The sequence below is a fragment of the Papaver somniferum genome, chromosome 9 (genome assembly GCF_003573695.1).
Source record: "Papaver somniferum cultivar HN1 chromosome 9, ASM357369v1, whole genome shotgun sequence".
NCBI lineage: Eukaryota > Viridiplantae > Streptophyta > Magnoliopsida > Ranunculales > Papaveraceae > Papaver > Papaver somniferum.
In genome coordinates, this window is record NC_039366.1 from 146,906,102 (window position 1) to 146,929,031 (window position 22,930).

A 22,930-nucleotide genomic window follows, 5' to 3' on the forward strand; every position below is an offset into this window, starting at 1 on the left:
CTGGTGGTGTTGGCCGTAGATGTAGCCTGTAAAGGTGAATCACGTATTTTCTGTGTTGTGGTTGTGTGCTTTTTATCTTCTGTTTTTCTTCTTATTTCTCCATGTTTGGTTCAAATCACTAATTGCCCTTTATGATCCCGTATTCTGCTGTGCTCAGAGTGCCAATTTTCTCAACAATTGGTATCAGAGCCATTGGACAGGCTGGCGTCATTGAACCCGAAATTGAATGACATGGTTTATTGTTCGGGATTTTCCATGATAACAACAATACTGATTTTGTCGATTGATTCGTCTATGTTCGAAGAATTAAATTTGAAAAATAAAAAGATGTAATAATTAAATTCTAAGTTTTTTTTCTTGATCGGTCAAGGATTCACAGTACGGTAGTTTTTTGAATGTTTTATTTATCGAAAAGAAAAGGTTATTGAAAGTTTAATAAAAATGGAAAAGAGAAATTAAGGAAGAAGACAAATAAAAATGCTAATAGTCATAATTAATTTGACTTTTATAAATGGGGACGGGAACCGGGAAACGTGGGTGGCGAATAGAAAAACCCAAGAAAAGCCCAAAATGTTTCAAGCTCCCGGTTAAGGCCTATTCCGATGCATATGCCAAACACTGATTTTTGGCATATATGCACCCACTATGGGTATGCCAAACTGCCAAACTCATATGTCTATATGTCAGGAATAACATATAGGCATGCACGACAGAGTTTCCAGCGAGCGATAGAGTGTCCATCGCTCGATGGTCAAGTCAGCGCTCGCTGGTCATCGCAACGCTAGCGTTAGTCAAGCTGTCGCTCGCTGGTCTGATCAACGCTTATCAGATCTTCATCCAACGGTTACCATTTTCCCCCTCTATAAATACATAACGTCTACCCATTCCAACCCAACTTCAAATTCAAATTCATTTCAACATGCCTAGTGCTCGCATAACCGAAGTGGATTTTACTCCAGAGGAAGACGTTTCTCTAATTCGATGTTGGGTTTCAGTTGCAAGCGATAGAGATTTCAATTTAGAGACTTTTAACTTATGGGATACTGTGTTTCAAAGGTTCACGACGTTAAGTCATGTAAATCCAAGAAGAACAAATGAGTGTCTTCAAAATCGTTATTGTTTCATTAATAACAATGTTAAAAAGTATCAGCAAATTATGTGGTTGATAAAAGGGGATAATCCTAGGTTGTAAAATGAAGAACTAAAAAATAGAGCTCGTACCAAATTCGCCGAAGACAACGGAAGATGGTTTAGTCACGACGAATGTTATGAACTCTACAATGTTCATGTGCAGGGATTCAAATTATAAGTTTGTATTTGCAATCTTAATTTTTAATGAAATGTAAAACTAGTTTTTAATTGAATATTAATCTAAATTTTTTTTTCCATTAATTAAAAAAAATGATTACATTTCAGCTAAAAGATTACATTTAAACTACTCATTACCTTGTTCATTTCCTCTCTGACCAAAGATCCAATTGCCCGCATTTTCTGGATCAAGAGTGTTGCTCAACATATCAGTTAGCGAGCCGGTTTGAGACTCACTTGGTGCTTGAGTCTCATCATAATCACCATAACCTTGATAAGCAATGGGTTCAGAGCGCATGAGAACACGATACAAATCTTGAAACACGTGTTGTTGATATTCTTGAGGAGTTTGCTGCAATGGCTGCTGGAATGTTTGAAATGTTGATGAGGTTGAGGCAATTGGGGTATACAAAGTCGATTGCCTAATTACTTCCATGTTCACCACCACCTGTAGTCATTATGTCAGTTGGCATATGACTAAACATGCTTGCAGGAGTTGTAGCCAAGCCAATGTTTTCTTCACCACCACGTACTACTTGACTATCTAACACTATATTTGGAGTAGAACTTTCTGGTAACTCTTGCATAAAACGACGTCTCAATCTTCTTTCACTTGCACGACTTTGCTGACTTCCAGTTGGACTCATTCCTCCACCACTGGGACTCAAATGAGTCATTCCTCTACCACTGGTACTCATTCCTCTAACAACTCTACCACTGGGACTCATTCCTCTAATATTGGGACTCATTCCCCTACTACTACCTGAACCATCATTACCCTCAAATCCTTGACTCATGTCAAACATCATGCCGTCCCTCAGTTTTTGCAACTCATCCAAGTGCAATTTCTGAAATCCCTGAAGTAGAAAATGAAAATCGTTCAGCTGGGTCTGATAATGCAACTCTGTAGCATTGATCCCCAAGTATGGATAAGTCCGATCAAGTGCACTAGAAGCAATTGGATAAGTAACAACCTCTCCAGATGTGCTGGATATAGTTTGTACCTCCCAAGAAAATGGTGGCATGTTTGACGATGAACTTTAAGAAGGATCTGCAAATGCGTCACCCGTTTCTGGTGAGGTTGGGAAGGAAGAAATTCATCGGCAAGTGGCATCTTACCTAAAGCTGGGAAATCCATCCGACCCAAACTTTGAGGTTGCATAACAATATTGGGCTTGAAAATAGTGTTATACCAAGATAGGTAGTCATTTCTGTCCATTGGCTCCTGGATCAATTGATCAGCTTCTTGCCAATGATGACCTTCCCTTGTCAATTTGAAGTAATCGTCTCCTGAAACCTCTGAACTGGGATAAGGGTTGACGGCTATCACTGATCTTCTTTGCAACTGAAGAAGTTGTCTTTCACCATAATACCAAACACCCTTTTCAGAAATAGGAGTGTATAACACCACCATTGTAAGGCTTAGCTGTACCATTCTCCGAGCTTGTTCTTCTTCGAACTCAAGTATTGCTTCATACGGCTGGGAGATAAGGTTAAGGCTTGTTCTACACAACTGCTGAATCTTATGAAAAATAGCAGTACGTTGACCATCTTTAATCTGTATAGGTTCCCAATTCTCAGAATCGTACTTCCGTATGATCGGAAATACACTGGTATGATTCTTAAGAGAAGGTTCCGAAACACAGAAATATGTATACCACCAATACTGAAAATAATAACATTGTTGGTTACTAAATTTTCCATGTGAAAATGACAAACAAATACATAGTGTGGAAAATATTGGTTCTTACCTCCAGAACTCCCCCAAAAGCATTAAAACTATCTTTGACACACGTTGAGCAATCATCGAGGGCCATGTAAATCTCTGATAAAATCGGAGACCCCCAATCATATGTTGGTGCTTGATCTAAATCTTCTAATGCTTCGAGAAACCCAATTAACACCACTGAGCTAGCATTTGGAAATAGACATTGGCCTAGTGTCCACAATACAAACAGACGTTCGAGCTCCTCATAATGGTCGGGGGACAAATATTCATTACCAGCTACCCTGTTTTCATTCATTTTCCTAGCATAACGTATAAAAAATGCTTTCAACCCAGCCACTTTTAACCCTTGCGCTTTTAATTGTCTGTATGAAGCACATTTCCTTCTACATCACTTGAATATAAGGGAAGTTTTTGTTTCCATTTATCTTCTGATAACCAATTTAGTATGTTAAATGGAGGTAAGTTTCCATCACATGGAATCCCCGTTAACATGTACAAATCTATTGGTGTAACTCCTAATAACAATAATTATTCATAATTAGAATTTGTTGATTTTTATAAAACAAAACACATAATCTAAAAATTAAATTACTAAAAAAACTGACTTACCGCATTCAAAGTCCTTGAAAAAGAACGTGTTTGTAGTCTTCCACCATCGTTCTAATATAACTTGAACTCCTTGAGTCATGTGGTTTCTAGGTTGTATATGATATAGATGTCGCCAAGAATATCTTCTAACTCTCTCTTGAACAACAGAGGGAAGTAATTGAAAAATCGTACGTAACTCAGTCCATCCACCTCTTAGATTTACCGAATTAGCTCGCTCCTCATGGTCAGATAGGTGATTAGAGAACATACCTTCACCGGCTACTTGTCTGACATTACCAGACTCATAATTTGTATCTACAACAAAACTTATTCCACTAGTTGGGGTACTAGTACATCCTTTGGCTTTTTTATTTCCTTTTCTTCTCTCCATATTTGTTTAAGAAAATCAAAAGATAATTGTTTAAGTTTAAGAACAGATGTTTAAGAAAATCAAAAGATTTGAGAAGAAGAATTGAGAAGAGTTGAGAACAAGGTGCGGTATTTATAGGCGTCAGAAAGTCGAACGTTGGCAAAATTGATTATAACGCCAGCACTGGAGTCAATAACGCTCGCTAGGATCTCGATTTGCCATACCACCTGGTATGCCAACCAACATTTTTTTTTTTTTGGCAATACCCATGGGAACAGGCCTAATAGGTCTCCCCATTTCGTAACTTTTGTTTTCCATGATTTATTCTTCTCTTTTTCCCGCGATGTTACTATAGAAAGATATCATGTGAAGTTCTCATGGCGACCCCTCGATCAGAGAGTAACTTTATTTCATCCAAAGACGAACAAACAGTACTTCTCTGTCTCTTCCGATCATCTTCCCGAGATGCTCTTTTTTCACTTCACTTAACTCTATCTTTTTCTTTTTCCTGTTTAGGTTTATTTAGAAGATTGGTGGTTAATTAAGTCCGAAAAAGAAATTGATGGGAAAAGATTGGCTAGTGAAGGATTTGCTTTAAGAGAGTAAGTAAATAAGCTTATTTACATTGTTATGGTCCCCTGAATCATTTATCCCGGTATTTGATTATCATAATTAGGGCTTTTCAATTAATTGGTTTCTGCTGGATAATAGAGCCATGAAAATTGGAAGACTTATACGGCTGAGAACTGAAGTTTGTACTGTGGATCATTATTCAGGGGGATAGAAAAAATTGTCGGGTTCCTTAAGTTTTTTGTTTACATGATAAACATAGTGGCATCACAGGATTTAAGTATTGCTTTCTTTTTCAGCATCTTATTGGATTTAGTCCATGTTTGAGTGTTTTGGTTTTGATGCATTTTACTCACTGGGTAGATATAACTATGTAATTGTACTCTGGGTTGCTCTAGATTTTGTTGGATAAACCGGAATTTGTGATTTGACGCTATGGTGCCTTGACTGGTTTTGGTAATATCTTTCACATACCCATTGAAGGGATTAGAAGAAATGCCAATTCATTAATGTGATTTTTTTGTGGGGTAATAAGTTTGCATCCTTGTTTCTCCACAGATGAAACGTCCAGGATTTTCTTACATTCCAAACTTGTTTAACGCTTAGAATTCGTTTCGTTTAAATTGACGTTGTTTCACATTTCTCTCTATTTTCAAAATAAAATTGGTTGGCAGTGGTTTAACCAATGCTTTCTACTTCATGTATCGTTCATTTTTATTCCTTCTTGATGTAGTAGTATTTAATTCGCTACCATTTCTTTTACTGCTTTTCTGGTTCCTTAGCCTCCGATCTACGGGTGTGTTCTCCACTGCTCCAATTATCAAGAGATATAATATTTGCACTTTGAGGACGGCTGATGGGATCACTATTGTGACTAAGGGCTCTATAAACGCGTCTCGCACACTGGAAAATGGGTTTTCCTCGGAGGTAATAATTTTCATTTTACTGTTTTTATACATCTTCTCTCATGTGGAGTACATTGATATATTTATTGGCATCTATCTAATGAGCAGATTTGCAGTCTATTCCTTCTTGGATTTCCTTGGTCCTGGGAGACTTATTCTAATCCATGTGTTGAGGACGAATCCGCTAGCAGAGGTGTTACAACAAGTATGGATGCCTTTCTTGAGTCAACAACCATGCTTTCTTCTCTACCCAACTTCTTAAGAGGAAGAGCAGATACCAAGACGCGTGATCATATATTCTGTTTTCCTTGTGTGTCTGAGAATTCTGCACCCACTGAGAATGTAAGCGCCAGTCTGCTTGAAAAATGTATTGGAAATGCTTCGAGAAACCCTACGATGCCTGTTTCTGCTGATACAACATGCTGTAATCCTGTGTTGGGAGATTCTCTGCCAGAGAAAACACCTATTAATGAGGAAAGATCTGCAACTGAGCTGAAACATGGACGTGAAGAGGATCTTCTATGTGGTAAAGATGGAGAAACTGTGGAAAAGGAAAATATTATTTTAGAGGAGGTTGAAACAAGTAAGCTAAAAAGTGATAGATGTGTCCATCTTAAAAACAAAGTTCTTGCTGAGAGATCATTTGAAGAGAACCTAGAAACCTCCACTGGTGGTCTTCGTGTCCTGTCGAATGGAGCTGTCAAGTCATCCGACGTCGATATGCTTGCAACCGAGGAAACTACAGTTAACAAAGAAAATTGTGGAGTACATGATGAGGGAACAATGGTAAACAAATACCATTTATTCCCAAATCAAGATAACCTCAACACTGATGGTTGTAACGAGCCTGTCTTGCCATTGAATGAAGTCGTCAAGCCGTTCAACATTGAGTTATTTGAAGCTAAGGAAACTTTGATTGGCAAGGAAGAGGGAAACAGTGAAAACTGCAGGAAGTCCATCATCAGATAAGCAAGATAGTCTCAGTAATAGCGGCATAGAAGATGGTAAAAATGCGACGCTTTTCAGTACTTCAAGAAGAATCACCAGAAACGCTCTAAAAAGTCTAGTAAACTATGGTAAGTCCTCAAGTGAGCATTGTGCGCCTAATGATGGTTTCGAGGAAAAGCATGCATCAACATCACCTAATGAAGGTCGTCCTACAAAAAAAATGAGGTTGAAGAAATGTATTGATAGTGTCACGAGGAATGAAGCCTCGAAGGATATCTTAGTACCCATTGCTAATGATTTGAACAACGATAATCCTAAAGAGGTCAGCGTGGTCTCCAAAGGCTCGTCTAAGGGTTTTGGGGGTTCGAAAAGCGGCTCAAAAGGTCGAAAGAAGACTCGGGCTAACTTGAGAATATCAGGAGCAGCAAACAACGTTGATGGTTGCTGGAATGAGTCCTAAAAAGCGGATTCCATATCTGTAGGGTCTGATGCGAGAACTGTTGATTCCTGTGAACTCACTGTCGATGTGCCTTTCTTGCCACTGAATGAAAAAGGTGTCAAGTCGTTGGACACTGAGTTGCACGAGACTAAGGAAACATCAATTGACAAAGAAGGGGGAGCTGAAGAAAATAAACAAGATAATCCCAATGATTCTGGCAATGAATCTGAAAGAGACTCTGTAAAAGAGAACTCTATCAAAGAAAAATCAGGAACTCCTGATGATGAAGTCCCTGGTGTGCAACTGAATGAAGAAGTTACAGAGTTATTTGTTCTTGAGTTGTTTTCAACTGAGGAAACTTTGACCGGCAAAGAAGATGGTGAAAATGTGAACATCTTACATCCTTCAAGAAGAATCACTAGATACACTCTTAAAAATGTGGTAAACTACAGTAAGGCCTCAAATGGACATCATGTCTCAAAGAAGAGCCTTGAGGAAAAGCGTGTTTCTACATCCCCCAATGAAGGTTGTCTTAACAAAGATTTTAGGTCACGCAGATGTGACCTTCCAAAGGACATCTTAGTACCCATAGCTAAGGATATCGATACTGCTGATTCGTCAGGTGTCAACGTGGCTCTTACTGTAGATCTCAAAAAGTCATCTAAGAGGTCTGGAAGTTCAAAAAATAGCTCGAAAGGTGGTAAGAAGACCAGGATAAACATGAAAAGTTCAAGACCAGCAAACTCTAGTTGTGGCTTTGATAATGGTAAGGCTAATTCCCTGAATGAGGCTTCAGCACCTACATGCTCTGATATGAAGAGTCTTAGTCCTTCTGAGGTCAATGCGGCTGTTCCAGGTAACATCCCGTATTCAACATTGGTTCCTGCCAGAGGATTCTTAAAAACAAAAGTTGGTTGCGAAAAGGGGAAAGGAATGAATTGCCATTCTATTTCTGGGTCCCAAGGCAGTAGTGTTATACAACTTCCTGGTAAAGATAAACTAAGACATGAATCTACTGCTAGTATTAAAGAAATTCTGCAGGAATCATTGTCAAAAGGGCCCCTTGCTGGGAGTCATGGCATCTTAGATATTGCGGGGAATTACATTGATCATACCATGGAAGATTCTCCTCGACAAGTAAATCTCAAAACTAATGCTACTTGCTTATCTAAAATGGATATAGACACTCAAAGTGCTGCAGCAAGAACCCGCAGTAGGTTTAAAAACATAGAAGGAAAAGTCCATAAGAATACAATGTGTGGGGAACACTTGAGTGGAGGTCGTGTCACAAGTCCTTCTATCTGTAAAATTGACGCCATGGAGGAAACAGCGGATTCATCTAAAGGCAGAAGAACAAACAACAGAGGCAAAATCTCAAGAAACAAGTCGAAGGTGGCCAAACCTACCAACAGTAAGATTCATTACAAACAGAATGAAGTCTACTCTGCTTTTATGGGTCCTGATTTTACTAAGAGTAATGTACTAATGCTGACCATGCAGGAGGCAGAAGTGGTTTAGATCAGCCAAATGATCGATTTCAAGAGACTGTTCCTGGAAAAAGAATGTGGAAAGAAGTGAGTTCTTACATTAAATTTGGATTACTTTTTACAAATTCCCTTTTCATGCCATAGCTTAAGGATTGAGAAGGTATCCTCTGAAACTGACTAATAGCTGACTAGTTTGACCTTGCTGGCTTCTTAGCAGTTCTCAGGTGCCTTTTGTTGTTGGAGCTTTAGGTGCTGAACTACACCATTCGACTCTTACCACATTAGCTTAGATAAGCCTTTTAAATTTCTGAATAAGCATTTTTTTTCACGCCACTAAAACATGTCTCTTGTATTACATTATAGACCTTACTAGTGGCATGGTGGAATATATAATCATTACCCAACTACGTCGTTGTTCAGTGATTTTGCTCACTATTTTACTTAAATTTTTTAGTGAGGCCATAGCTTTTTATTTGTATTCAACTGTACAGTTTGGATAGGTCATCACAAAAAAGTCTAGCCTTGCACCCTTTAACATATATTTATTTGTTCTATTTGTTTAGGTATCCCCACCGCGTACTGCTGGGATTAACAGGAAGATGCAATATTCAAATACCCCAGAACAGTCTAGCCTAAGTCTCAAACGATCGAGATCTGGTAACTTGGATTTTTTTCCCCATGTTGCTTAATCGAACTCTCATTTCTGGTTAGCTACATGGAAGTACTTTTTATTTATTGTCTTGTTTTTTGCAGGGAGACTACTTATACCTCCACTGGAGTTTTGGCGGAATGAGCTAGTAATGTATGATAAGGTATGTGATGTTTTGCAGTGCCCTAAGGTCGTGACATGCTCAGTAGTTACACCCTATGTTTTTTTCTGAATTCTCTTTTTCTCCTTTTATCCTCACAGTATGCATAACTTAATATACTTGCCATTTTCTGACTCTTTTTCACTTTCCTCATGTTTTCGCATGCATTTCAATACACTCCTAATTGTGTCCCTCTGAAGTTAACATAAAACTGCTTTAACAGCCATGGTAGATTTTGAAATGCTAGTGGTAAATTCATTGCTGTGTTGCATTTTATTCTAATTGCATGGAATCTGCGCACATTGTTGCAGGATCGTGAGATAACTGGCATTCAGGAAGGCACGCCTAATGTTATAGATCATCCTATAGGTTTGTCTCATTTCAATTTCTGCACTTCATGATTCCACCCTCTCCTTTGATAAAAAGTAAGTAATTAATTTCGTATATTATATTGTATTTGTGGTATGTACTTTCTCTTGGAAACGAATGCCTTCTTGTTGCTGTACAAATATTGAGATTCTGCAGGGACTTTAGTGTCTCGTCGCAAAACACATTAAGTTTACTTATTGTTTCTGACACACATTTTGTACATTTGACAGGTTCTAGGTCTGAGCCCCCGAAAACCAAAAGAAAGCTAGTGTACTCGTAGATATTCGAGTCATTTTCTTGTCCATCAATGCATAAGCAGCTCAAGTGTATGATGATGAGTAGCAACACAAGAAAAAAGAAAGCTATTGAAGTCTGGGCAGGGTTATTTCTGTGGCACGCCTCACTTTTTGATGGGAAGAGCTGAAAGTGAATGTTTCTTTCACATCGCTCTGTTTTAATAGCCTTTCTCATTTCAATAATCATGTAAATGTTAAGTAGTTTCTTCAGATATTACCAGCTAGTTTCATGTCATCAGTGTGCACTTGGTTGCCTTTTCTGTTTAGTTTTCAAACTTGTACTTGATTCTTAGGTTGTATATGTAGTACCTGCCTAGTTTTAGTTTTGCACCCAGGTGCCTAGTTTGTGTTTCTTTCCTTTCCTAGGTTCTGGTGCTGAGTAGACCGGGTGAGGGCTTTCACGAAGTTAAGCATATTTAGGGACCATTTCGTAAGACAACAAAAATTTCACGTATATTACCCCGAAACGCGCGTGATTCTCGTTTATCCCGATTCCCTACCCAACTGTTTCTAATTATTTAAAAAAACGTTTATTAACATAGTACGTTTGCGGATATTAAGAAGAAGAAGAAGAAGAAGAAGCTCTGAATTCACAAATCTAACTTAGATTTTTGTCCCTGCACAAGGTAATAAACTCAATTTGTTCGAGATTCAGATCTGAACAGCAATAATAATAATTAGTTTCTACGTTACTGAGTTGTTATTGATAAGCTTTCAATTCACATTTTTCTTCTTCTCTTTTTTCGCTTCAACTCCAAGTTTCTGCCTTTTCTTTGTAATTTCTTTTCTTTTCTGTCTTTCATTATTTGAGTTTGGTAGATTCAAATTTGATTATAAATATACTAGCTTTCATCTTAGAAACCCATTCACATTGTTTCTTTCGATCAAAGAGAAGAAGAAGTAAAAAAACACTCATTTACTGAGTTTGGTAAGTTCTAGTTTTTGGATCAGAAGAGTGATTGAATGTTGAATCCTTTTAGTTTTAGTTGGATCTTAGTTTGTGATGAAAGATGTTTCTTTTTGATCTTTTTATTGGTTATAACTGGAATTTCTTATTTGATTAGAGCGAGAGATCCAAGCAATGGCAACCAACGGAGATCACCAAAAGGCCCCTCCAACTCCATCTCCTCTAAGGAATTCTAAATTTTTTCAGGTAAAATGGCATATCTTTGTTTCTAAACATTTTGTATTTAGATCTCTAGTGTGAACGTTTTGTAGCTCGGTATCTTCTACATCGGTCTCGTGACTCTCGTCTCAAGATTCCCTGTTGTTGATTTTTGTGACTGTTTAATTTAACTTTTGCTCTAATGTCATTAAAATGTGCTTGGGAAATGGGTATTGCTGATCAATTTACCCGATAATGTTTCGCATTACATGAGAAATGAGTGATTTGAGTGTGGATCAGTTGGTGTGATAGCATGGCAATGTCTTTCTCTTTTCTTATTTATGCTTAAGTCGTGCGTGCTAACTAAAACCGCCATCTGGTGTGTGTAAAGTTTCTCCTTGGGGGAATATCAGTCTATTCTCATGATCCTTACAATTGTATTGTCTGGTACATTTGTCTGGGAGCCTATTTGGGAGTAAGCGCTATAACTCTATAAGGATTGTGATGTTGGTACCTTTAAGAGAAGATTTCCTTCTGCATTATTATTACATTAAACTATTCTCCGTTATTTCTGTTATAAGATGATATTCTGTGATAGTAACCAGTTCTCTTACGATTAACAGTCCAATATGCGAATCCTTATTACTGGAGGAGCTGGGTTCATTGGCTCCCACCTTGTAGATAAGTTGATGGAAAATGAAAAAAACGAGGTACTCTTTCCTTTCTACTTATCTTTCTTTTGCTTTTTTTTTTTTTGAAATTAATGGTTGTATGCCTGGTGGACTTTGCTAGAATCTACAAGCATAGTTTAAATAAGTATCTCTTTGTTACTCAGATTTTTCCTGGTTACCACAGGTTATTGTTGCTGATAACTACTTCACCGGTTCAAAAGACAACATAAAGAAGTGGATTGGTCACCCAAGATTTGAGCTTATTCGACACGGTATCTACTTCCTATTCAACTTAACTTGATTGTGAATCAGTGCACAACCCATCCTCTTACCAAGTTCTCCTCATGGAACCTTACATGATGTAGAATAAAAGGCATAGACTGTACAGAATAATGATTAACTGAAAGAACATAAAAAGAAATTATCTCCTACTTGCCGATCACTTGACATTTGGCGTTTTATCATTCTGCAGATGTGACAGAACCACTGCTGATTGAGGTTGATCGAATATACCATCTTGCCTGCCCTGCATCTCCAATTTTCTACAAACACAACCCAGTAAAGGTAGTTAAATTCCCATCAAACATCTGGGCACGAGATCTGTGCTCTTTCCCATGTTTTGGGTAAACCATGACCTCTGAAACCAAACATGACATATATCTGTTACTTTCTAAAAGTCGATGCACGTCATTTATAGGACTGTTTCAGTCCTTACATGTTTACCTTAATTTTGGAGATGGTTTGATTGACTGATTAGTGGTTGATACTCCACAGACGATAAAGACAAATGTCATTGGCACTTTAAATATGTTGGGACTTGCAAAGAGAGTTGGAGCCAGGTTGGTGGTTTCTACCATTTCGTAGTGAATTAACCTAATATGTGTTTTGGAGTCCATATTTCTTTTTCACTCATGATGCAATCCAACAGGATTTTGTTGACATCGACCTCGGAGGTGTATGGAGACCCTCTTGTGCATCCCCAGACTGAAGATTATTGGGGAAATGTGAACCCGATTGGTAGATTTGCTGACTCTGACAGCTCAGTTTTTACAACTTTTGGTTATTATAAGTGGGTTGTACTTGCCTATAAGCTCCCCTGAAAAGTTTTCTCGGGAGTTGGGTCAATCACAATTTACCTCTTAAGCCAATTTCAATCAATTTATTCTATATATTGTCTTGGCTTAATCCTGTATTCGCTTTCCCTCTTAAGCCAACAATGATGGTGCGGTTGATCTAATCCAGCAGTAGTTTGTGCTTAACAACCAAGCATTACAAATTTACGAGGTTTGATTGAAAAGGATATCTTGACTTATGCTTCAGGTGTCAGAAGCTGCTATGATGAGGGAAAGCGTGTTGCGGAGACTTTGATGTTTGATTATCACAGACAGCATGGCATAGGTAAACCGGCAGGGATTCCTGGAAAGTAAATAAGATGAACTACCTTGCTGGATGTCGTTTTGTAAGTTTTAAGCTTTGCTTGTATTTGTACCCACAGAAATTCGCATTGCCAGAATTTTCAATACTTATGGACCCAGGATGAATATTGATGATGGACGTGTTGTCAGCAATTTCATCGCTCAAGCACTCCGGTAACTTCTTCTTCTTCTTTTCTTTCTTTCTTTTTTTCTTCTCTTTTATGCACACGAGCACCTTTGGAGTTTTCATCCCCTCTCATGCTTTTGTGAATTCCATTAAAATTAATCTTTTGCTTGTGATTTGTGCAGAGGTGAATCTTTGACAGTTCAAGCTCCTGGAACTCAAACTAGGAGTTTTTGCTTCGTTTCCGACATGGTAATATACTAGAAAAGCTTTGTCTGCTTTCAAGAATTTCAGAGTGAATATCTTTGTTTCTTACTTCTCATTGTATTTTGCCAATATTGAAAGGTTGATGGCCTTATTCGCCTCATGGAAGGAGAAAATACAGGACCCATTAACATTGGAAACCCAGGTTCAGCTACTTGATTTTTATGAAATTATTGGAGGATTTTCATATTAATTTATTCAAAAGAAACATTAGTTGATTCTAAGTTATTTATTCTGGGATAATATAGGTGAATTTACAATGATGGAACTCGCCGAGACAGTGAAGGAGGTCAGTTGTGGTTTATCATTAGAAATATGCAAAATGCTGTGAAAAGGATCACATTACTTCTCTGGCACGGACCTGTTACATCTTTTGGCTCCACCATCCAGTTTTCCATTCACACATAAAATGTTTCAGCCAATTCAATCTTGCAGGTTGTGGATTTCTGTTTGTGGGATTCTGATCATTGTTATACTTGATCATGTGGTTTGCAGTTGATTGATCCTGACGTGAAGTTGAAAGTTGTGGAGAATACACCAGATGACCCACGTCAAAGAAAGCCAGACATCTCAAAGGCGAAGGAGTTGCTCAGATGGGAACCAAAGGTCAGTCTGCGCGAGGGTCTTCCTCTAATGGAAGAAGATTTTCGACAGAGGCTTGGAGTCGCCAAGAAGAATTAACTGCCGCACCATAAACATATGAACAGAGAGAAACTACAAGAGTTTTGCAGCCATTTGGCCTAGTGTGTGTTTCTATTTGATATTCCATCATCAAAAAAAGAAGTAAATGGTATCAACTTACTTCCTACTTAGTTTATCAAGTACATTGTGTTTAAATATGGTATGAATATGATATATGTTATTTGGTTCCTGTAAAATGAGAGAGGTTCCCTAGCTCATCAATTTCATTACTATGGCTATAATAGTGAAATCCATGTGCTTCAGTGGGTTAAGATTCATAAATGGATAGATTTTACTTTAAACCTTCTGAAAACATCACACCACGTCCTAATTTTTATACCCATTATTCCAGTTTAGCAACCGATTTAAGACTCGAGCAAGAAAAAGAAGGGGCATCGACATATTTGACCAAAAAAGTTAAGGCTCAATTTCATATCGCAGCAGTTCCAACCATCCACATTCATTAAATTTCTCTCAGTTCTCTGTTCCATCATCAGTTTATTATAACAAAAAACAATACACTTCTCTTTTAAAAATTGTGGACCGTCAATATAATGCTATCAACATTGATGCTAGAACTAAAGAATCCTTATTATCTTTTGTTTATGGAGCCTTGGATGAGGATATTAGGGACTCCCATTGGACTATCTTATGAATGTTTCAAATCAGCACAATTTACCTTGGGTTGTCATAGGGGATCTTAACTTTATTCTCAGCAAGATGAAAAGAGGGAGGAAATGCTGTTAATCAGGTTGATATTGATAGGGCCAAGAATATTCTCTCTAGTTGCAGTTTGCATAGTATGTCCTAGATAGGAAACCCATTTACTTGGTCAAATAGGAGACAAGGTCAAGAGTTAATCTTAGAAAGGCTAGACAGATGTGTTACCAATCTGGAGTGGTAACATAATTATCCTAGAGCTGCTGTTTATCACCTCATTCCTATGGCTAGTGACCACTGCTCTATTCTCTTAACTACTGCTAGAAATGAATCTAAAGTTTTTAAACCATTCAGATTCAATAGAGCCTGGTTTAGAGATGCCACTTGTAAAGATCTTATTGAAAGCAGCTGGAAAAAATGTGGAATGGGTTCTCCTGCTTTTAGACACTCAAAAGCCTTGACTGTCACTAAGGAAGAACTTAGGAAATGGAACTACAATGTTTTTGGTAATATATCTACTCAGATAAATAAGCTTGAAACTACTTTGCATAATCTTTTATATACTAATCATGCTCCTAACTCTGCTGTTGTTGTGGAAGTGCAATCTAAGCTTAAACATAGGTATGACATTAAGGAGGATTTCTGGAGGCAAAGAGGTAAGGAAGAAGCTTTTAAATTTGGGGAAAGGAACACTGCTTACTTTCATAATAAAACAAATTTTAGAAGGAAAACAACCCAAATAGATACTATCCAAAATGACATGGGAATCTGGTTAACCGATAGAGCTGATATTGCTGCTAATTTAAAGAGTCATTTCTCTAAAATGAGTAGAACTACTATGCCACCTAATCCTAGTACTTATTTAGACTACATCATGCCTTGCATTTCTAATGAGGAGAATAATATGTTAACTGGAATTCCTACTCATGAAGAAGTTAAAAATGTGATTTTTAGTATGCAACCATGGACCACACCAGGTCTTGATGGGTTTCCACCTGGCTTTTACCAGGAAATGTGGTCTATTGTTGGTGAGGATACTGTTAGAATGGTTCAATCCTTCTTTAGAAGTAAACACATGCTGAAACAGATTAATCACAATTTTGTAAGCCTTATACCCAAGGTTAATAATCCTAAATCTGCTGCAGATTTTAGACCAATTAGCTTATGTAATGTTGCTTATAAAATCATTTCTAAACTGTTAGCTTCTAGGTTAAAAGGTTTGCTTGACAGAATTATAACTCCTTATCAGTCAGCCTTTCTCTCTGGAAGACTAATAACTAATACTATTGTGATTGATCATGAATTAATTGACTCCATGAAGCATTGTAAAGCTGAAAACGGTTGGATGGCTATTAAACTTGACATGTCAAAGGCATTTGACATAATTGAGTGGAGTTTCTTGTTGGATGTCCTATCTAGACTAGGATTCTGTGATGATTTTTGTAGCATGATTAACAATGCCATTCTACAGTTAGCACTTCTATATTGTTAAATGGCTCTCCTAGTGATACTTTCAATCCTCAAAGAGGTCTAAGACAAGGTGATCCCTTGTCACCCTACTTATTTATCATTGTTATGGACTCTTTCTCTAGAGCTCTTTGAATGCTGGAAATATAGGAGGAATTCATGGTTACAAAGTAAACAAGAATGCCCCTTCTATCTCTCATTTGTTTTTTTGCAGATGATTGTTTGCTTTTCACAAAAGCAAATTCAAAGGAAGCTCGGAATCTAAGTACCATCATTGATCAATTCAGTCTCTACTCTGGCCAAGCTGTCAATTTTAGTAAGTCAGGCATTTCTTTTAGCTCAAAGGTTCCAAATCAGGTAAAGAATGAGGTAGCCAATATTTTAAAAATTAAGAAATTAGCCTTAAATGACAAATACCTTGGTGTAACTCTTCTCTTGCAGCAAAACAAAATGGAATCTTCCTCTAGTTTAATTGATAACAATTATGGTAGACTTGCAGATTGGAAAGCTCACTTCCTGAATCAGCCTGAGAGAACTATTTTAATTCAGTCTGTTTTAGGCACTTTAGCTACTCATCGAATGGTTGTTTTTCAGATGCCTAAAAAGCTGACTGACAAGCTAGATACAATCCACATGAGGTTCTGGTGGAATAAGAAAGAAGGAAAAAAAGGTATGTTCTTTAAGAAATGGAAAGAGGTTGCTTTAGCTAAAGAATTAGGAGAACTGGGGATCAAACAGTCTTCTATTATGAACTAAGCTCTCTTAGCCAAATTGGCTTGGAGGCTTTCACATTCTCCAAATCATCTATGGGTTAAACTCATGGAAAGTAAATACTTTTTTTGGGAGTAATCCCTTAACTGATATAACAAGTAGCTCAGGTTCTTGGATCTGGAAAAGTGTGCAGCAAGGTTTAGAAATCATTAAGAAAAATGTTTGCTGGGAGATAGGAGATGGTTCTAGAATAAAAATCTGGAAAGATATTTGGATTCTCAGATAAACCAGTTGACAACACTCTAGCCTCAGCTCATTATGTAACTGTCAATCAACTTTTAGACCAGAATAATAAACAATGGGATATGAACTCTATTAGTGCCTTATTTGATGCTAATACTGTGGCTAGAATCACTAGAATTAGAATTCCAATTACTGGAAGTTATAAACTAAGATGGAAGCACACCCGTGATGGTAACTTTACTATCACGTCTGCTTATAAAATTATCCAAAATTCCACTGTTACTGTTACCCATAGCACATGGAATTGGAAAGGATTTTGGAAGAAAGATCTCCCTCCAAGAATCCTAACTTTCTTGTGGAAGTGCATCCAGGATTGTCTCTCTACTAGAGATAAGATATGTAAGTATGTTACAACCTGTCATGATATCTGTCCCTTTTGTACAGCTGAGAAAGAAACTTCCCAGCATATATTTTGTGACTGCCATGTCACAAAAGAAATCTGGAGAACAACAGATCAATCTCTGGCTACTTATATGGAGAATATTGTGTTACATGATTGGTTGGTAAGTACCTTCTTAACTGTGGATAACAACCCTGCTATTCAAACAGTTAATGCAGATCAAATTGCTACTGGTTTATGGATTATATGGAAGGTAAGATGTGCATTAGTGTTTGATAATATACATGTTAATGTACAGGAAACTGCAGGGAGGATCAATAAGGAATTTAATGAATGGTTTATCCACAGATCCATCCAACAACCAAGAAGTCATAATGTTGATGCAGAATTACTATCTTGGAAATCTCCTAACCAAGGAGCTTTTAAGATTAATTTCGATGCTTCATTCTATAAAGAAACATGAATAGCTGGACTTGGTCTAATTTGGCGTGGTTTTGCAGGTATATGCCATGGAGTTAGATGCATTCCCACAACAGCAGTAGATGCAGAACAAGCCGAAGCACTAGCGTTACTAGAAGCAATCAAATGGGCAAAAGAACTAGAGCTAAAAGAAGTCCACTTTGAAGGCGACTGTAACAACGTGGTGATGGCTGTCAATGGGAGCAGGGGAGAGCAGTTCACTGGATCCATAATAATATCATAGAAGATTGCATTTATTTACTTAGACAATTTGAAGTTTGGTCTTGTTCTTTTGTCAAAAGAACAGTTAATAATGCAGCACATGTAGCTGCAAAATTCCCTATAGAGTTACCTGTCTCTTATCCTACGGGAATTGAGAATTGTATTCAAGCAAACAAAACTGCTATTTAATCATCAATGCAACCCACTTTCGTATCAAAAAAAAAAAGAAAAAAAAAAATATTCAATGATCCAATTAAAAAAAACTCGCATCAAAGAAAACTTGCAGAGTCTTATATGCAAGTCCTAACCCTGAGCTTCTACAGCTACTTGAGGCTTTGGCTTTGGTTTCTGTTTCTGTTTCTTATCTTTCACTGCCTTCTTTGGAGTTTCACCTCCATTTTCCTCTTCTTTGATAATTTCAATCCTCGCGAAGATGGGAATTGCCTGAGCCATAACCTGACGACCTTTAAGCCCTCCCCACCTGGTCTCACTCTGCATAAAGAAAGTACATCATTGGATGAGTTTAACAAGATTTACAACTCAAATTCACCAAGGAGGTTAGAGAGAGAAGGAAAGAGAGACCCAAGTAATAGCTTCAAACTGATCGTTTGAATAGCCAAGCTGTGAATATATCCGCGAACATAAACTTGGGGTTACAGGAGCTAATGCTACTGCAATAATCCTCACGACTTCCAAAATTACAACGAGGTCCTGCCAAAAACAAATGCGGGATAATTAAAAAAGACATTCCTTTAGTAAGAGTAAAAAACTTAAAAATCGTTTTGCAATTAGCTCGGGAAAGGTCAACAACGATTGCTCAGAGTATACTTGGCCGTATGAAACGAAAACTTAACGACGAGTATAGTTTACAAGTCTTTTATAAAACATATCATCTTTCAGATCCTCCATTTCCGTTTTCTTGTTTTTAAATCCTATGGTGAGATAATTAAGAGAAAACCTTTGCAGCAGCTTCAGAAGCATCGCCACCTTTTTTGAAAAGAGACCATGGAGCCCGTTCATCCATATACAAGTTCCCTGCATTACCAATCTCTAGGACGGCCTCACAAGCTAAGGATAAGGATAGGTTTTCATAGTGGTCCTTTGCTGTCCTTACCTACAAAAAATGGCAGGAAATGCTCAGAATAATTGAGTGACTTGAGATGTGTACAACTTTTGTTAATATAGCTAACAATAACAATTGGAATCATGCATAAAGTAAAATTATATATATCTAAATAATATTGCCGGGCCTTCTACAATACTTACCAACTTCTCTACAGTGTCTTTGAGTGCACTCCCTTCGGCTGCAGTAACCGAATCAACAATTAAAGTTGAGTTACAGTTCTTCTTCAGAAGCCCAAGCGTACGGTTAAGAAGATTTCCTGCACAAATTTTAGTGTTTTAACAGTTTTAAAACAATGTCAGAGCTAGAACTTAGGATGACCCCAATAGCTTTGAGTGTATTTTAGTACTATTTTTTATAACCCGAAGCCACGTACTAGTGTCAGTAGTTAGCAATAGTTAACCATGAAACAGAAACCAGAAACTACCTATTGTATTGGCAAGATGAGCGTTGACAATGTTGATGAACCGTTCCTCGGAGTAGTCCCCATCATTTCCGAGTTCTACTTCCCTAAGAAAGAAGTACCTCACTGCATCAGAACCAAACCTAAGCACCAAATCCTTTGGCTCGAGTGTATTACCAAGTGATTTCCCCATTTTCATGCCATCCTAAAATTTTCAAAATAAAAAGCATTGCTGCATGAAATGAAAATCACTTAATGAGATAATATATCAGAACCTATCGACTTTTTGAACATCCTATTATTTCAGTTCATCAGGCACTAGAGGTGAGTTTCATTATTAGGATTACAAAATGGAAACTAGTAAACTACTTTATTAATGAAACCTTTACCTAATAAATTTTTTGAAACTGATCACATCTGAGAACGTAGAACAAACTAGTAGAGACCATAACGATGCATCTGAATCAGAAGTTTTTATGACTGACTACTTTCTATATACCAAACCACCCCACAGACTCGTCAATGCCACTTGCCAACAAATTCATCCATCCACAAGGCATTACAACGGATAGAAACTGAAGCAATCATGTTTCTTTTTTTTGGAAGACTCCTCCATCATACATGGAACGTGCCCATAGAGGATTAAAAATGCAGATTGTCATGCATGGACTGGAATTGAGTATCGCCTAAACGTAGCGTATTTCAGTATAAATTACCTTGGTTAGGAATCCATGGCCGAAAACCATCTTTGGAAGGCTTAGTCCAGCAGACATCAACATAGCTGGCCAATAAACTGCATGAAACCGCAAGATATCCTGTGAAAAAGAACAAGGGAACTGATGAGATTTGACAAAAAGACCAAGCTGTGTTTCGTTAAAGTAATTAGGTCGTGAGAAATACTGATCCTAAGAGTAACTACATCATCTGAAAACATTACGAGATTTTAGGCGAATTTGAACCCAACAATAGTCCAGTTTCAAGAAAGAAATTAGGGGACACAAATAGATTTCAGAAAATTGTCAGAATTGACCTAACACAAAGCATTGCATTACGAGATTTGTTACCTTGCCAATTAAGTGCAATGAAGCAGGCCAACCTGAAGAAATTGCATGTTGCAAAGTGGGCTTTTCTTCTTCTTGCGACAATGCCGATACATATCTAAGTAACAAAAAAGAGAAGTATAAGTAAATAGTGCACCCAGAATGAGCCTAAACTACAATGTAAGACATAGGATATCTTGGAGTGTCTACTCAAATATCCACAGGAATTGCGAAAGGGCAAAACTCTCCCAGGCTCAACCATAAAAAAGTTTAAAGATAAGTGAAGCCGCAGACATTACCCCAATAAAGCATCAAACCAGACATAGATAGTTTGTTTTTCATCAGTAGGAACAGGAATACCCCAGTCCACAGACGCCCGCGAAATTGAGAAATCCCTTAAGCCACTCTTGACCCAGCTTTGCACCTATAAGAATCTGTCAGAAAGATAATTTGGTGCAAGAATTTTTCGAACAAAAAAAATAATCCTACAAGCAATGTTAGTACTGTCAGCCGCACCTCATTCAAACGGTAGGAAGGCTGTATAAAATCTGGATTATGTGCTAAAACCTCCTCCAGTGACTTTTGATATTTTGACAAGGCAAAGAAGTAGTTATCCTCCTTACGGGCCTCACAGGGTTTTAGGTGCATAGGGCAACAACTGTTCTCAAGCAGTTCTTTCTCATCCTGCATATATTTTGAAAATAAAGATATCAACAAAATTTTATCTGCTGACCAAGGGAAAAAATAACTAGCCGAAGTTAAGAAGATTGACATTGTATTCAGCTAAACTGATTGTTCAAGACAAGCTTCTATAGGTGAATTATAACAAAACCTCATTATCATATTAAACCTTCTAATCAATCACATTCTGACACCTTTATCCAAATGAAGGTTTACCCACCTTATACTCTTCACAACCAACACAATAGAGTCCCTCATAATCAGCTCGATAAATGTCACCACTAGCAAGGACTCTAGCATAAAATTCCTTGACAATTTCTTCATGACTTGAATCAGTTGTTCGAATAAACTTGTCATAAGCTATGTCTAGCTGCAAATAAACAAAAATACTCAATACTAATCCAATCTAAACAGATTTTAAAACATTTCTTCCAATATAAAGTCAAACAAATCTTACATCCTTCCAAAGAAATTTATAAGCCTGTGAGATATTGTTGCAATGTTCAATTGGAGTCGAACCACTGGCAGCTGCAGCAGTGGCTATCTTCTCTCCATGTTCATCTGTACCAGTTATGAATATAACTTTCTTCCCTAACAATCTCTGGTAGTATCAACAAAGAAACCAAATTAATACCATTTTTTTTTGGTAGTGAGTTTGAAACAAAATGAAGTCTGGGGTATCTACAAATTTCAGCCTGAACGGATGGAGAAGAGGGGTTTACCTGAAATCGAGCAATGGCATCAGCAGCAATTGTAGTGTAGGCACTGCCCATATGAGGAGGGGCATTTACGTAATAAAGAGGTGTGGTGAGAATGAATGGGTCTGCTGGAGTAATGGATTGAGCTCCACCATCGCTACTGCTGCTGCTACAGCAACAGAACAAGGCGGATGAAGATGATGAAGAAGGTTTTGGTGAGAAGGAAAGAAGATTTCGGCGATTTAAAAAAACATTTTTGATATAGGTAGTTTTGGATTTGATCGAAGAAGAAGAAGATAATGGAGAGAATAACCAGAGACTATTTTGTGGGTTGCAGAATATTACTCTCCCCGACATCTCTCTTTCTCTCGAAACTCCGAAGTATTGCCTTGCCTTTATGTCTTATTATCCGGAACCGGAAGTCAAGACTCAAACTCCATAACCTATGCCACGTTTTTGTTTTGTGGGAATTAAGTGTTTGACCCTCCCACTTTCTTTCACTCAAATGGTTTTTGGCTCAATTAAAAAACAAACTAACCCATTTTATTGAAATTACCCTTAAAAAAGAAGGAGGGTCATTTGGATAAAGATGTTTGATGATGTTATCAAATGATAAATTATATTATTTAAGGGTATATTCGTCATACCAACTTAAACATAACATGTCTCACAAATCATACGTAAACATTCAACAAATTTTATATATTTGGAAAGCTTTTTGAAAGAGCTACACAACGAGCGTAAA

General features: G+C 37.5%; 5 protein-coding genes across 6 annotated transcripts; 4 read left to right on the forward strand and 1 right to left on the reverse strand.

The window, feature by feature from the left end:
- Positions 1 to 4,290: 4,290 nt before the first annotated feature.
- LOC113310377 lies at positions 4,291 to 6,900 on the forward strand. Its single transcript, XM_026559032.1, has 4 exons — positions 4,291 to 4,426; positions 4,512 to 4,597; positions 5,348 to 5,492; positions 5,579 to 6,900. Exons 1-4 carry the CDS (start codon positions 4,373 to 4,375, stop codon positions 6,437 to 6,439), a joined length of 1,146 nt encoding a protein of 381 aa, XP_026414817.1. The 5' UTR covers positions 4,291 to 4,372; the 3' UTR covers positions 6,440 to 6,900.
- Positions 6,639 to 10,110, forward strand: LOC113312684 (kinetochore-associated protein KNL-2 homolog). The gene is made up of 7 exons (XM_026561420.1): positions 6,639 to 6,780; positions 6,883 to 8,268; positions 8,358 to 8,431; positions 8,908 to 9,001; positions 9,098 to 9,156; positions 9,465 to 9,522; positions 9,753 to 10,110. Exons 1-7 carry the CDS (start codon positions 6,639 to 6,641, stop codon positions 9,800 to 9,802), a joined length of 1,863 nt encoding a protein of 620 aa, XP_026417205.1. The 3' UTR covers positions 9,803 to 10,110.
- Positions 10,111 to 10,310: 200 nt separating this feature from the next.
- Positions 10,311 to 14,380, forward strand: LOC113310378 (UDP-glucuronic acid decarboxylase 6-like). Of its 2 annotated transcripts, none has more exons than XM_026559034.1 (13): positions 10,311 to 10,444; positions 10,883 to 10,971; positions 11,547 to 11,633; positions 11,779 to 11,866; positions 12,067 to 12,158; positions 12,369 to 12,433; positions 12,523 to 12,611; positions 12,915 to 12,992; positions 13,090 to 13,183; positions 13,319 to 13,385; positions 13,479 to 13,542; positions 13,646 to 13,686; positions 13,893 to 14,360. In XM_026559034.1, exons 2-13 carry the CDS (start codon positions 10,900 to 10,902, stop codon positions 14,076 to 14,078), a joined length of 1,023 nt encoding a protein of 340 aa, XP_026414819.1. In that variant the 5' UTR covers positions 10,311 to 10,444; positions 10,883 to 10,899; the 3' UTR covers positions 14,079 to 14,360. The 2 variants fall into 2 exon arrangements, with proteins under 2 accessions (XP_026414819.1, XP_026414818.1); XM_026559033.1 differs by lacking the exon at positions 10,311 to 10,444 and adding an exon at positions 10,588 to 10,746 and having other exon boundaries at positions 13,893 to 14,380.
- A 641-nt stretch (positions 14,381 to 15,021) lies between these two features.
- Positions 15,022 to 16,961, forward strand: LOC113312685. The gene is made up of 3 exons (XM_026561421.1): positions 15,022 to 16,225; positions 16,420 to 16,562; positions 16,647 to 16,961. Exons 1-3 carry the CDS (start codon positions 15,022 to 15,024, stop codon positions 16,959 to 16,961), a joined length of 1,662 nt encoding a protein of 553 aa, XP_026417206.1.
- Positions 16,962 to 18,254: 1,293 nt separating this feature from the next.
- LOC113310463 (methionine--tRNA ligase, chloroplastic/mitochondrial-like) lies at positions 18,255 to 22,643 on the reverse strand. The gene is made up of 12 exons (XM_026559156.1): positions 22,210 to 22,643; positions 21,945 to 22,088; positions 21,708 to 21,857; positions 21,323 to 21,490; positions 21,106 to 21,230; positions 20,831 to 20,924; positions 20,483 to 20,581; positions 19,791 to 19,971; positions 19,507 to 19,622; positions 19,199 to 19,354; positions 18,823 to 18,951; positions 18,255 to 18,732 (listed from the first exon to the last, which is right to left on the reverse strand). Exons 1-12 carry the CDS (start codon positions 22,540 to 22,542, stop codon positions 18,544 to 18,546), a joined length of 1,884 nt encoding a protein of 627 aa, XP_026414941.1. The 5' UTR covers positions 22,543 to 22,643; the 3' UTR covers positions 18,255 to 18,543.
- Positions 22,644 to 22,930: the final 287 nt, after the last annotated feature.